Source organism: Chondrus crispus, genomic scaffold, assembly GCF_000350225.1.
Source record: "Chondrus crispus Stackhouse genomic scaffold, scaffold_179, whole genome shotgun sequence".
NCBI classification, from domain to species: domain Eukaryota; phylum Rhodophyta; class Florideophyceae; order Gigartinales; family Gigartinaceae; genus Chondrus; species Chondrus crispus.
Window position 1 is genome coordinate 157055 of NW_005179051.1, and position 13694 is coordinate 170748.

Consider the following 13694-nt stretch of genomic DNA (forward strand, 5'->3'; position numbering starts at 1 on the left):
ATTGTAAGATTTAAAGACGCGGGTAAGCGGGTCGACAACAACCTGGTCAGTCCACCTATTATGAACCAGGATTAGAATATAGTGCATGCTACTCTGCGACGCTCTTGCTGGTAGAATGTCAATTATCAATTAAATTTATCGCGGTGGGAACTGTTACAATTGTTCCGCGCCGATGAGCTCTGTGATATGGGGGTTTTCGGCGAAGGAAACATTGCGGGAAACGAGGCTCCACACGTGACTAAAACAGTGCAAGGCAGGGAACAGAACACTTGGTCGTTGGCATAGAAGGGTTGTGGGCGTCGCGGAGCGGATCCAGGCCACAAGGATGTCATGGGTAACGGATCAGAGATTGGCGTGGGTTGTATGAGCGTTCAACTGTTAATGCGGTCGTTTATGAAAAGGCAAGAAAACGATGCTGGGAACATATGTACAGATCTGCCCGCGGGGTGGTCGTGTACATATACTGGTTGACATAAAGAGGTCGCCCACATATCGAACACGGTTTCCCCCGTGTTGGAAATACGGTTACAATAGTGTACGGTTTTCTAAAAAAATTTCGGCAACCGTGGAAACGGTTAGCTGGCGAGATGCAAAATAGACAACCGTGGATATCAAGGTTTTATCAACACGAATAGCGTTGATTTTGGGATTAGTTTGGACCATAAAATGCAGATAGATGCACCACAACTATCCTTCTAAGAAATAGAGGTTCTGCGGGGAAGAAGTTTAAAACACAATTCCGTCTCGTCAACATTATATTTTTGATTGTTCATACTCGCGAAGCGTTTCCCGCAAGGCTACAATATCAGCAGCAACTCCAGACACATCAACACTTCCGTATTCTCCATCGAGGGCTACCGACCGCAACAACTGGCGCTTTACGGATTTATCCGTCCATCCCCGAGAAAATGTAAATGTTTGAAGCGTATATGCTTCGTCAACAGAAATGTTTTGCTTGAGAAGTTCCTCTTTCAAGCATAATGCTTTGGTTGAAATTATGGCATGAGTGACATGCATCTTAGCAGCGCGAGCGAGGGATGTGGAGTGCATAATTTGTGTTTCTAGCTGGGGAAATTGCGCAGACCTCATCGTCTTGGCATGCATCGACATGTTCGCTGTCTGCGCTTTCTTCAAAATTGCGTCAATGCTTGAAGATATGTTGGTTACAGTTCGCCGTGACACATAATAATTTTTCATGATACGCTCAGCTGAATGACCGAGTTTTAGCAAACGTCCCGTTTCAATTTTCTCACTTAAAAGTGAGTCGTGTGCAGGCATGTTTTGGGGGTTGGCGCTCTGAAACTTGAACGTTACTGATAGGCGATATTGAGGTTGATAAGGGATTAAGTGGTGATGGGTCGAAATGTCACAAAGGGAGGAGCCTGTCGAGAATGCAAGAAAGCAGAGCAGGAAAGGTCAAAGGGAGTTCCTGCTGCAAACGCACCGTGAGCAAGATGGAAGAAAGAGGCGTGCATTATACCAGCCCTCAGAATGACCCTCTTCTTCAGAGCACATGTAAAGACTGACCGCAAGATTGTTGACGCGTTTTTTGTCATCCATTCCCTACAAATTGAAACGACAAACTCCTCAACTTTGGCACTTCTTCTTCGTCTACTGCCGTGAGATACGCATTCTTTTGTAATTGGCACTACCCATGTCCCCCTTTTGCGGTTTTCTTGTGCGCACGGAGAAAGGAATATCAGGGGGGGATTGTTGCAACTTTCCCCTGTAGAATCTCTAATCGATTGTAGTCTTCTTGGGTTCGATTGATAATAGAACCTTTCTTGATGTCCAGACCGCGCGTTATTTCAGGGCAACTGCCCGGAGTAATCGCCAGCGGACGGTACTCACGTCGCTGTTATTTCAGGACGACGGTCCGTCCGGGGTAATCAGCCGAGTGAGTCTGCACACGCGCAAGTCTGACCGCGGAGAACCCGTGGGTCAGCAAATGGGCGAGTGGATTCCAAGACAGCAGTCTTGGTTGCAGATGCGTTGTGCGAAATGCGTCCTCTCGGATAGTTGACAGTTGTTGTAAATCTTAAGCTTAACTTTTTCTCAAGACGATGAAGACAAAGTACAATCAACTCACTATTATATTCTACTGCGCAATGTGTTACGAGTCCATCCAGCATATAACCCATAACCCAGATACGTCAGTACAGTACCTAGACCCCAAGTACACATCCCTTTATATCTCGCCAGCAAGGTACTGTCCGATGTCCTTAACAGAACACGATCCTTCGTCATCTGCCCTCCCCAGATTCACCACAGGGATATCATACTACAGACCACACTGATGAATGTTCTTTATTTTCCGATTTCAAGTGATAGATTTGAAGGTGCGGTATAAAAGTGAGAACTGTTCGCTCTAGAGAGGCATAGCGTACTTCCCATGAAGCGGCAATGTTAGAACGTTTTCCTGTTTATATTTCATTGGAGAGGACTTTCAATTTGTAGAAAATATAGCTGCCCTCCCCTCCACCTTCCCAAGAAAAAAAGGTGTGTCGATGGTTAAAATATCAAAAAATTAATTTCGAAAATGCGCCTGTAAAGGGCGTTAGAATCCCTGTCGCAATTAGTTGGTGAAGAAGGGATTGTCGGGCATGTCAGAGGGCGATATGTTGGTGTTCCTGAGCAAGAGAGCCTTCATGGTGTCCTCTCCATCCAGGGCAGCTTGGAGCCTGGGGATGCTAGCGAGAACGCGTGGATCATATTGGAAGGTGTTCACGTAGAAGAAGCGGTCGCCATCCCTGAAGCGGCCGAACTCCTCCTCCCAGATGGCGAGCATCGTGGCGCCCATGGAGCTGCCAGGGGCATGGTCCTCGGCCATGAGGCCGATCCAGGCCTCGATACTGTCGACGTCACCGTAGACGCTCTGGAGCCTGCTCTGGACGTTGGGGTCACTGGAGATGTCCGAGAAGCTCCTGACGATGGCTTCCCTTCCGCGACGGAAGCGACGGCGGATGTCGGTGTACAACATGACGCCATGGTCGCGACTGCGCTGGAGGTTGAGGGCGATGAGGTCGAGGCCGATGACTTCTTCGACGTTGCTGAAGAGGAAGTTGCGAAGGGCGTCAACAACCATGAGATCGATCTTCTGGGCACCGGTGTTCAGGACACCGCGGAGGATCGGTTCAATGCCCTCGGCTATGATCGGGCCCACGCCGGCGAAGAAGGTCATGGTGAGGTCGAGCGGACTCATAGGAGTCAAGCCTGGTCCGAGGCGAGTGATCTCGTTGTTGACAAGTGTATGGCCGACGCGGAAGGAGGCGGTGGTGAAGAGGATACTGGCAGTGGGGTCAGTAGTGCGGATGAAGCCTCTGTAAGGGGGAAGAGTGCGTCCGGTGATGGCGGGGTACCACTCGTCGAAGACGATCCTCTGGAACTGGGCGATGTTCACCTGGCGGGAGTTGTTGAAGATTTCCTCGTCTTCCATTTCCGGGAAGGTGGCCTTGATCTCGCGAGCGATGTCATTGTGCTCACGGAGGAAGACGGTGTGAAGAGTGGTGAGGACGGGGTGCTCGTTGGAGCGGGCGTCACCGGCGACAAAGAAGTTGGAAGAGGGGGTGGGCTCGTTGGACAGGCCCAGGGTGTTGAGCGGGAGGAGGTCGTTGGCGCTGGTCTTGAGCTCGCCGTCGACGAAGGAGCGCAGAGCATCGGAGCGAGCCTTACTGGGCCCGTAGACGGAGTCCAGATCCATGGCGGAGGTGAGGATGTTGATGGCGCGCTCGACGCTGGGGCGCGTGCGGAGCTCCTCGCGCTCAGAGCGGAAGAACATGAGCTGAGAGCCAGATATATTGGCCATGATGGGGTCGTCGGCGGGGATGTCGATGAACGCGGGCTCGGCGGTGGTGCCCTCGGCGCCGTTGTTGGTCGGGGTGGAGGCACAGGTGTGGTCAATGAGCTGGCCGAAGAAGGTGACGAGCTCATTCAGGCCGCGCGGCTCACGGATGTCCATGGTCTGCATGGTGAGGCCGTTGGAGATGAACCTGGGGGACGGGAGTTCGTCCGAAAAGAGGAGCTCAGGCGGGCTCTGGAGAAAGTAGGAGAACTGGGGCAGGCCTGCGGAGCCCTCGGCACGGTTCAGCTCGGTGGCATCGTTGGTGCAGGTGCCGTCGAAGGTACGGAAGCGGGGGTCACACTGAGTCTTGGTGCGGCGTTCGAAGATTTCGCTATCGGGGGCGACGCCGTCGAAGGCTTCGCTGTCGGTCGGGCCGTTGCCACTGGTAGGCTGGGCCACGATGGAGCCCAGCAGGCAGACAAGGGCAAAAGCGACGATGGCTTTGTTCATGGTGAGGGAGATGTGACTGCCGGACTGAAGCTACTGAGTTGGCGGGGAGGTGGAGAGACGAAAGGGACGGGCGGCGGGGGCGGCTTTTAAGTTGTTCGCAGAGAGGAAGGGAGGTCATGAGGAAGTTAGCTTTGCCATTTCTGCAGACGCAGCTGGATGATGGCAACACACGGCAACGCGGTTAAATTTTGCCAGCGGGCGGACAACGAACCCGGGCACCCTCCCCTGTCGTAAAACTGTGCTTGTGTAGCAGGGGTAATGTCGACGTGTGCCTCCGTCACCTGAAGCGGTTGATGTGGGATGTGTGTGTGTGTGTGGGTTGAGGCGGGCAGCGAGGCAGCGGGAGCTGTGCGTGAGATTAGTCATGCTAGCTTCCGTCATTCAATGGAATGGTGGGAAGCGTTGCCCTTCCGCGCCTGGCATACAAGTTTGACAACTGAGACGGCAAAGCACGTCGCGCGCGCACCAATGGCCGTTTTCCAACGCCAGGGAATGGCTCCAGCGCACTCGCTCCACGCGCGCATGTGCGCCGCTCCCTTGCCAGCGACTACGGAGAAATGTTCACATCGAAGTGATGTTCAATATCGGTATACAGTACTCCTGATAGAAGGGGTGAGGGGAGTCAATGCGAGAGGGCGGCACTGGTTGTATAGTTGTTCGAACGGGCGGTCGGCGAGAATGATATCGTCGCTGCCATGGTCCTACCCTGTTCTCCCCCGATGAAGGGTGTGGAGAGAATCAACACGAACGAAGAAAGGGCCATGTAGTCGTTCCAGCGGGCGCGATCCGCGAGAATAATGACGTCGAAGCGATAGTCCCGTTGCTTCCTCCCTGGTGAACTGCGCGGAGGGCGTCGAGACGAGTGTACTGTGAGCTGTGACGTGCGCCGCGCGGACAGTTCTTCCATCTTGCTGGCGAGCCGACGCGCCGCAGTGTCACGCAGGTTGTCAGAAGAGGTGTTACTGTGTAACGGTTTCGACTGGTATGCAGATTACCTGTGGGCAATCGAATTACCTCTACCAGCGACCTGATGTCGCTTCAATGAAAGCGGAACATAACCAGTAGGGCCTCTTCGAAGTATAACGGAAAGCGGTGGTCACCAAACAGTATTACAACAATTCGCAACGCCCTGATGAGCGGCTGTATACGCTCATCATGATGCGCATGCAGCATCAATGTCACTGCACAGCTAAATGCTACTTGTTAGCCGACGTAGAAGCAGGATCATCTCCGCGGTTCTTGATATTCATCAAGAATACGGACAAGAGACCTGTCTCGCGACTACTGCGCTCCGAAATGATATGCGGCTTGCGGTTGCGATGAAGTCCAAGTGCCAACGCTTTGTATTTGGTACGGTACAGAAAGGGTGAGAAAGAAAGCTACGAGTAATAATCGCAGTTGTGCTGAGACTATTTTGCGGAAGCCTGTTTCAGGAAGTTATATTTCCTGAATTTCAGGATTCGCATTCTTTACTTTTGAAGAACTGCATGCGTAAACTTAAATATGTCTGCAATGAATATGATCATCCGATCCCTCGGCCTACTGTCCAGGCAAATCGTCTTCTCTTTAGTGTCTATCGGCCGATTGTTCTTTCAACTTATTTTTTCTTGATTTGTGCCTTCTCGACAAGAAGGAAGAATACCCCGCCACCGCTGCACTTCTGCCGTTGACCAAAGAGAAGTTTGTGCGAATTTCATGCTCTTCCTTGTTGCTTCTAGATATGTCTGGAAAAGAAGCTTTTCAAACCATCTTACCGCATGAAAAACAACATTGAAACGAAAAACGGCAGTTTAGCAAGGGAAATACATACTTAATCTTTATTACATTTTTGTTTTTTCATCGTGTCCAACGCTCTGCTATCCCAGTGTTCTGCAAGATGTTGTTGCCGAAACAAGCACGTTAAAGAAATGGTGTCCAAGATAGCCTTTCAAAGAATCAATTTAATTTATACATTTTTGCAAAAAAAGTGTAGGAGAGACTCAAGACCTTAGTCGTGTTTACTGAGGGAAGGAGCGATGGCGGTGTTGAGTACCGTGGGGGAGTTATGTACACGTGTAACATACGACAAAAAGAGCTGTCGTCATACAAGTCCTGGTCGGATAGACATTAGCTGTGTGCGTTACGTACTGCACTGTAATATTTACAGTTATGTACCCAAGGGTACTGAATTGTGTACAATACCCTTGAAGGGTACATCCATGCGTGTGTCTCATGTTGTGCTGTACTGGTGGATGATCAGTTCTTTTTTTCGCTTTTTGAACCTCGTGCCTTGTTGCTGGATTGCGTTTTTCACAACAAGGGAAAACTGACGTTTACCTCACGTTTTACCTTGTCGCTGTTATTGTTGTCCACTTTCCAGCAACTCCAACACACAGCCCCAGCAGTTCAATATAGTAAGGCAGAAAGCAGGGTAGGAATCAGGACAGGATGCAGTCTGTCCACTGCAGTGCCACGGCGCCATTACAATGTCGGACGTAACCCGGCTCAGACTTATATAAATTCCCTGTTCCAAGTGGCATCATCAGCGGGATTGTGTGTCGTCTAAATTGATACTGTACACTCCCATTCCAATTTCTTCGTATGCTGAAGATTAGTCCTTTTCTAATTGTCGCCCTATCGCATACCGCAGTCTGTGAGCCAGGGATTACATTTATCGCTTCCGTAGTCTCCGCTTCACTGCACTTCACAATGTAAGTAGGAGATGCTCAGATCTCATTCAAATATTCACGTCCTTCATTGCTTTTTGCCACTCCTCGATAACGCTCCCGAAGATATCTTGTGAATATCCCGTATCCGAAGCAATAGTGTATATTCATTTTCAGCCTTGATTGCTGATATCCGCAATTCGCAGCAGTTTGTAAAATTAGAACTGGTGCGAACTTCCTATGCTGGACGAGAGTACCGAACATGCCGGATGAGAAACGATGATGGCCAGTAGAACATGGGAGAACTCTCTTTCTGCTCTAATCCTGCCAATGTAGGGAGAACACCCACATTTCCCATACAGACACTGCAGCAGAGGCCTATTCGTCTACTTCTCTTCTTCCTATCACCTCACGGCAAAATCCTAGCTTATTCGCGGGGTGGCCACCCTCTCTGCACCGCGAGTTCCCGCAGCTACGAGGCTCACAGTACACTCGTCTCGACTCCCTCCGCGCGGTTCACCAGGGAGGAAGCAACGGGACTATCGCTTCGTCATTATTCTCGCAGATCGCCCGCTGGAACGACTACATGGCCCTTTCTTCGTTCGTGTTGATTCTCTCCACACCCTTCATCGGGGGAGAACAGGGTAGGACCATGGCAGCGACGATATCATTCTCGCCGACCGCCCGTTCGAACAACTATACAACCAGTGCCGCCCTCTCGCATTGACTCCCCTCACCCCTTCTATCAGGAGTACTGTATACCGATATTGAACATCACTTCGATGTGAACATTTCTCCGTAGTCGCTGGCAAGGGAGCGGCGCACATGCGCGCGTGGAGCGAGTGCGCTGGAGCCATTCCCTGGCGTTGGAAAACGGCCATTGGTGCGCGCGCGACGTGCTTTGCCGTCTCAGTTGTCAAACTTGTATGCCAGGCGCGGAAGGGCAACGCTTCCCACCATTCCATTGAATGACGGAAGCTAGCATGACTAATCTCACGCACAGCTCCCGCTGCCTCGCTGCCCGCCTCAACCCACACACACACACATCCCACATCAACCGCTTCAGGTGACGGAGGCACACGTCGACATTACCCCTGCTACACAAGCACAGTTTTACGACAGGGGAGGGTGCCCGGGTTCGTTGTCCGCCCGCTGGCAAAATTTAACCGCGTTGCCGTGTGTTGCCATCATCCAGCTGCGTCTGCAGAAATGGCAAAGCTAACTTCCTCATGACCTCCCTTCCTCTCTGCGAACAACTTAAAAGCCGCCCCCGCCGCCCGTCCCTTTCGTCTCTCCACCTCCCCGCCAACTCAGTAGCTTCAGTCCGGCAGTCACATCTCCCTCACCATGAACAAAGCCATCGTCGCTTTTGCCCTTGTCTGCCTGCTGGGCTCCGTCGTGGCCCAGCCTACCAGTGGCAACGGCCCGACCGACAGCGAGGCCTTCGACGGCGTCGCCCCCGATAGCGAAATCTTCGAACGCCGCACCAAGACTCAGTGTGACCCCCGCTTCCGTACCTTCGACGGCACCTGCACCAACGATGCCACCGAGCTGAACCGTGCGGAGGGCTCCGCAGGCCTGCCCCAGTTCTCCTACTTTCTCCAGAGCCCGCCTGAGCTCCTCTTTTCGGACGAACTCCCGTCCCCCAGGTTCATCTCCAACGGCCTCACCATGCAGACCATGGACATCCGTGAGCCGCGCGGCCTGAATGAGCTCGTCACCTTCTTCGGCCAGCTCATTGACCACACCTGTGCCTCCACCCCGACCAACAACGGCGCCGAGGGCACCACCGCCGAGCCCGCGTTCATCGACATCCCCGCCGACGACCCCATCATGGCCAATATATCTGGCTCTCAGCTCATGTTCTTCCGCTCTGAGCGCGAGGAGCTCCGCACGCGCCCCAGCGTCGAGCGCGCCATCAACATCCTCACCTCCGCCATGGATCTGGACTCCGTCTACGGGCCCAGTAAGGCTCGCTCCGATGCTCTGCGCTCCTTCGTCGACGGCGAGCTCAAGACCAGCGCCAACGACCTCCTCCCGCTCAACACCCTGGGCCTGTCCAACGAGCCCACCCCCTCTTCCAACTTCTTTGTCGCCGGTGACGCCCGCTCCAACGAGCACCCCGTCCTCACCACTCTGCACACCGTCTTCCTCCGTGAGCACAATGACATCGCTCGCGAGATCAAGGCCACCTTCCCAGAAATGGAAGACGAGGAAATCTTCAACAACTCCCGCCAGGTGAACATCGCCCAGTTCCAGAGGATCGTCTTCGACGAGTGGTACCCCGCCATCACCGGACGCACTCTTCCCCCTTACAGAGGCTTCATCCGCACTACTGACCCCACTGCCAGTATCCTCTTCACCACCGCCTCCTTCCGCGTCGGCCATACACTTGTCAACAACGAGATCACTCGCCTCGGACCAGGCTTGACTCCTATGAGTCCGCTCGACCTCACCATGACCTTCTTCGCCGGCGTGGGCCCGATCATAGCTGAGGGCATTGAACCGATCCTCCGCGGTGTCCTGAACACCGGTGCCCAGAAGATCGATCTCATGGTTGTTGACGCCCTTCGCAACTTCCTCTTCAGCAACGTCGAAGAAGTCATCGGCCTCGACCTCATTGCCCTCAACCTCCAGCGCAGTCGCGACCATGGCGTCATGTTGTACACCGACATCCGCCGTCGCTTCCGTCGCGGAAGGGAAGCCATCGTCAGGAGCTTCTCGGACATCTCCAGTGACCCCAACGTCCAGAGCAGGCTCCAGAGCGTCTACGGTGACGTCGACAGTATCGAGGCCTGGATCGGCCTCATGGCCGAGGACCATGCCCCTGGCAGCTCCATGGGCGCCACGATGCTCGCCATCTGGGAGGAGGAGTTCGGCCGCTTCAGGGATGGCGACCGCTTCTTCTACGTGAACACCTTCCAATATGATCCCCGCGTTCTCGCTAGCATCCCCAGGCTCCAAGCTGCCCTGGATGGAGAGGACACCATGAAGGCTCTCTTGCTCAGGAACACCAACATATCGCCCTCTGACATGCCCGACAATCCCTTCTTCACCAACTAATTGCGACAGGGATTCTAACGCCCTTTACAGGCGCATTTTCGAAATTAATTTTTTGATATTTTAACCATCGACACACTTTTTTTTCTTGGGAAAGTGGAGGGGAGGGCAGCTATATTTTTCTACACATTGAAAGTCCTCTCCAATGAAATAATAAACAGGAAAACGTTCTAACAATTGCCGCTTCATGGGAAGTACGCTATGCCTCTCTAGAGCAAACAGCTTTCACTTTTATACCGCACCTTCAAATCTATCACTTGAAATCGGAAAACAAAGAACATCATCAGTGTGGTCTGCAGTATGATATTCCCCCTAATATTCCTCAGGGGGAATATCATACTGCAGACCACTGCAAATTACAAAAGAATGCGTATCTCACGGCAGTGGACGAAGAAGAAGTGCCGAAGTTGAGGAGTTTGTCGTTTCAATTTGTAGGGAATGGATGACAAAAAAACGCGTCAGCAATCTTGTGGTCAGTCTTTACATGTGCTCTGAAGAAGAGAGTCATTTTGAGGGCTGGTATAATGCACGCCTCTTTCTTCCATCTTGCTCACGGTGCGTTTGCAGCAGAAACTCCCTTTGACCTTTCCTGCTCTGCTTTCTTGCATTCTCGACAGGCTCCTCCCTTTGTGACATTTCCTCACATATACTCAACATTTGCCGCAACGCACTCAACAAGTGTTGCAACGTCCTTAATTTTTTCCTAGTGATCTTTGGTTGGTTCTTCATTTTCGCAAAGTAGATCCACCGAGAAAGCCTATCCTTCTTTAGGCTTATGAATCACGGTATTTCAATTTCATTCCTCAATTAGGCAATTAGGCAATTAAGCACCGGAGACTCTTCACTAAATGTTATTGTTACATCCTTTGCAAAGACCTTCCGCGTTTTCATCTTCTGGCATAGAAATACCCTCCGTCAACTATCGCGCAAGCCTGCACAGTCACACCGTTTAGTGCAAGGATCTATCCAACTGATCGATAAAGGAAAGTTATCACGTCGTATTTAGCACAACCGAATTCGTAACGAAGAAACAGTACAAGTAACCACAAACAAAAAAAAGTATAATTTTCGCACAGAGACAGTCGACAAAAGCCGGTATCATGTCCCGATTTTGGCTTTGGCAACTACTTTCTGCAAGCTCACAAACTGGAATTCTTATTTAGCAGCAAAGGCTTGCGGAGTATTTTTAACGGCACCGAGACTTCCCTTCGGAATCAGAGGGGAAAGGCAAATTTGAGAAACGAAAGGACATGGCATTAATGTGGGAGAACGGGAACGATGAGGTTAGTAGTAGCCGCGTTCGTCGCGCGCAGTGGCGGGGAAAGGAGTCGCGAGAGTGAGGGGGACGGGGATACCTCGGACGGAGAGTCTCCAGCCTCGAACGGGGCACTCTGATCGGGTAGCAAGTTACCCCCGAGGGCCGGCCGGGATACCGCCCTCAGACTTTAATATCGCGGGATTTCCCGCCGGCGCGTCGCCCGGATAATTTTCCCTTTTTCCCAGATTTAGGGCTATCCAAATAAACTTCAATTTCTAGCTTCCCACACACCTCCTATTGGCCCTAAATTGGGGTGCGCGGCGCCGGCCGTCCTGCCGTCGCTGCCGACCCTATACGTACCTGACACCGCCGCCGTGACCGGAGATTAGATCGCTAACTTTCGGGCGGTGATAGCCCAGATCCACTTACGGATCCAACGCTTGGACGTAGGTTTACTCGCTCCGCGCTCCGACTTGCGCCTTTTCATCGCTTCTGTCTTCTTGCTGTCCTTCTCTCGCGCTCGTCGCAAGCTCGAGCACTACTTGCGGCGTTCGCTTTCGCCGCTCTTCGCCATTGTCTCACACAGCCCGCTCGCGATCGCTGCTTTTCGCTTCGTGTAGCACGCCGCCCTTCCTGAGGTCCACACCGCCGGTCCTCTGCACGTCATCCGCTGCTCACCTGTCGACTCTAGTCCACTGCAACTGTCCTCTGACCTTCGCCGTCCTCCCGCACACCGACGCTTCCCTTTCTCCGAAACGCCCAATCTCCGCCGGCCTATTCATCCGCATGTCGCGCGCGACCTCCTCGAACCTACAGAGTGCCGGCAAGCCAAGGATCGGTGGTCGTGCGTTGCCCGCTGTCTGGTGGGCCTGTGGCTCACGGAAGGGAAGGTAAGGGTGCGGTCGAGTCGATGGCGTGGCTAGGAGGGAAATAGAAATCAAGAGAGGTTTTGTTGGTTGTTCGGGAGATATAGCAGACCTTCAACCGAGAGAGGGTCTTGCAAAATCTCAGCCTAGGGCAGGAGGCGTCGAGGGTGCTTCTTTCTTGGTTGGTGGAGAGAATGGGCAGGAAGATGGAGGTTTCAGTGATGGAGAGGTGGAGTTTGTTGAACGAAGTTGGATTGTTGGACTTCGAGCAACGGCGTTGGGAGGTGCGACGCGTCGTGTTCGCCTCCGGCAAGACCCACGACTTCCGCCCTGGACGTTACTACGCTTCACATAGGAGTGTAGGCAGGCGGAAGACCTTTTGAAAAGTGGACTTCCATAGTCTAGAGGCGAGCGTCGTGCCGATGTTAGATGAGGCAGGCAGTCCAATCACCAGCGAACTTGGGGTGGTGAAGTGGGACGAGCAGTCGAACGCGGAAGTCGAGCTGGTCTTTGGACTCCGGAAGAGAGTCTAGGCTATGGAGTGGTTGGATCGGTAATGCACCAGCCACCCTGACGACTTTGTTTCCATCGGAGGCCGTGGTCACTGCGAGGTGAAGGAGCGGACGCAGCCATATCGTACACGCGAGTCCGTGTTCTGCCGAGCAACACACGGCGAGTGCGCGCGTGCGTCCTTCGGCAACGCGTTGCGCTGTGTTGTCGGCGAGGGTTCAGCGCTTGAGATGCCACGCAAAGGCATAGGAGCTCGGAACTTAGCCGAACTACAAGTGTGGAATGAGAGCCTCTCCACCAGCACAGCCCTTTTCGGGTCCAAGTTCCAAAATTTGTGAAACCTGTAAAGCTGTGATAGGAGGAAAACGAGATTTAAATTTTGGGATTTTTGGGTTCATCCAAGGATGACACGTTTCCATTGGATTCCATGCGCTGCTCACTGGGCACATTGTTTTAGTACGGAGTCCGCATCTGAACTCAACCAGCAACCAGTCACATCATGTCTGCTGCTCGTGCTTTCCTTGATGAAGGTGTAGAAAATGATGCAGAGGACTACGCAGCAGCTCTTTGGCTACATATGGTAAGCCTCTGTACTGATGGGGGGACAAAGGGAAGTCATGGCGGATCTACTCCTGGAAAGGCTGGGAACATTCAACGCGATTTCCATGGGGCACACAAGCACTATATGGTCAAATACTTCTGGCCAAGCGACATGATGCGACCAGGGACTACATCCTATGAGGACCTGATGAAGGCTTTGCAAGCAACAACACTTTCATCATCCGTCCATCCCTTTCCGGCCCCCATAGTTGTGTGCTTCCATCTTTGAGAGACAGACGCAGGGAAGCCATGCTTGTGTGGACCACGCGGATTCACTCTTGTGCTTTGGAGTTTCGGTGGTATTGCTTCCCGCCATTTCGAGTCCAGTGTTGGACCAATGGAAGTGGTACAACAGTGCTACTTCTGCTTGGATGTTGAATTGGATCCTGGACAAACAGGGTCCAAATATCCTGCATTTGGACCCTGTTTCGAAAAACTCTAATCCAAGTTCAAAGCCAACTTAG

At 52.5% G+C, this 13694-nt stretch overlaps 2 protein-coding genes; one reads left to right on the top strand and one right to left on the bottom strand.

Moving 5' to 3' along the window:
- Positions 1–2575: 2575 nt before the first annotated feature.
- CHC_T00008590001 (Animal heme peroxidase homologue) lies at positions 2576–4325 on the bottom strand. XM_005714346.1 is given in 2 exon segments: positions 2576–4291; positions 4292–4325. 1 exon segment carries the CDS (start codon positions 4289–4291, stop codon positions 2576–2578), a length of 1716 nt encoding a protein of 571 aa, XP_005714403.1. The 5' UTR covers positions 4292–4325.
- Positions 4326–8251: 3926 nt separating this feature from the next.
- CHC_T00009006001 (Animal heme peroxidase homologue) lies at positions 8252–9999 on the top strand. XM_005714347.1 is given in 2 exon segments: positions 8252–8283; positions 8284–9999. The coding sequence occupies 1 exon segment, from the start codon at positions 8284–8286 to the stop codon at positions 9997–9999; it is 1716 nt and encodes a 571-aa protein (XP_005714404.1). The 5' UTR covers positions 8252–8283.
- Positions 10000–13694: the final 3695 nt, after the last annotated feature.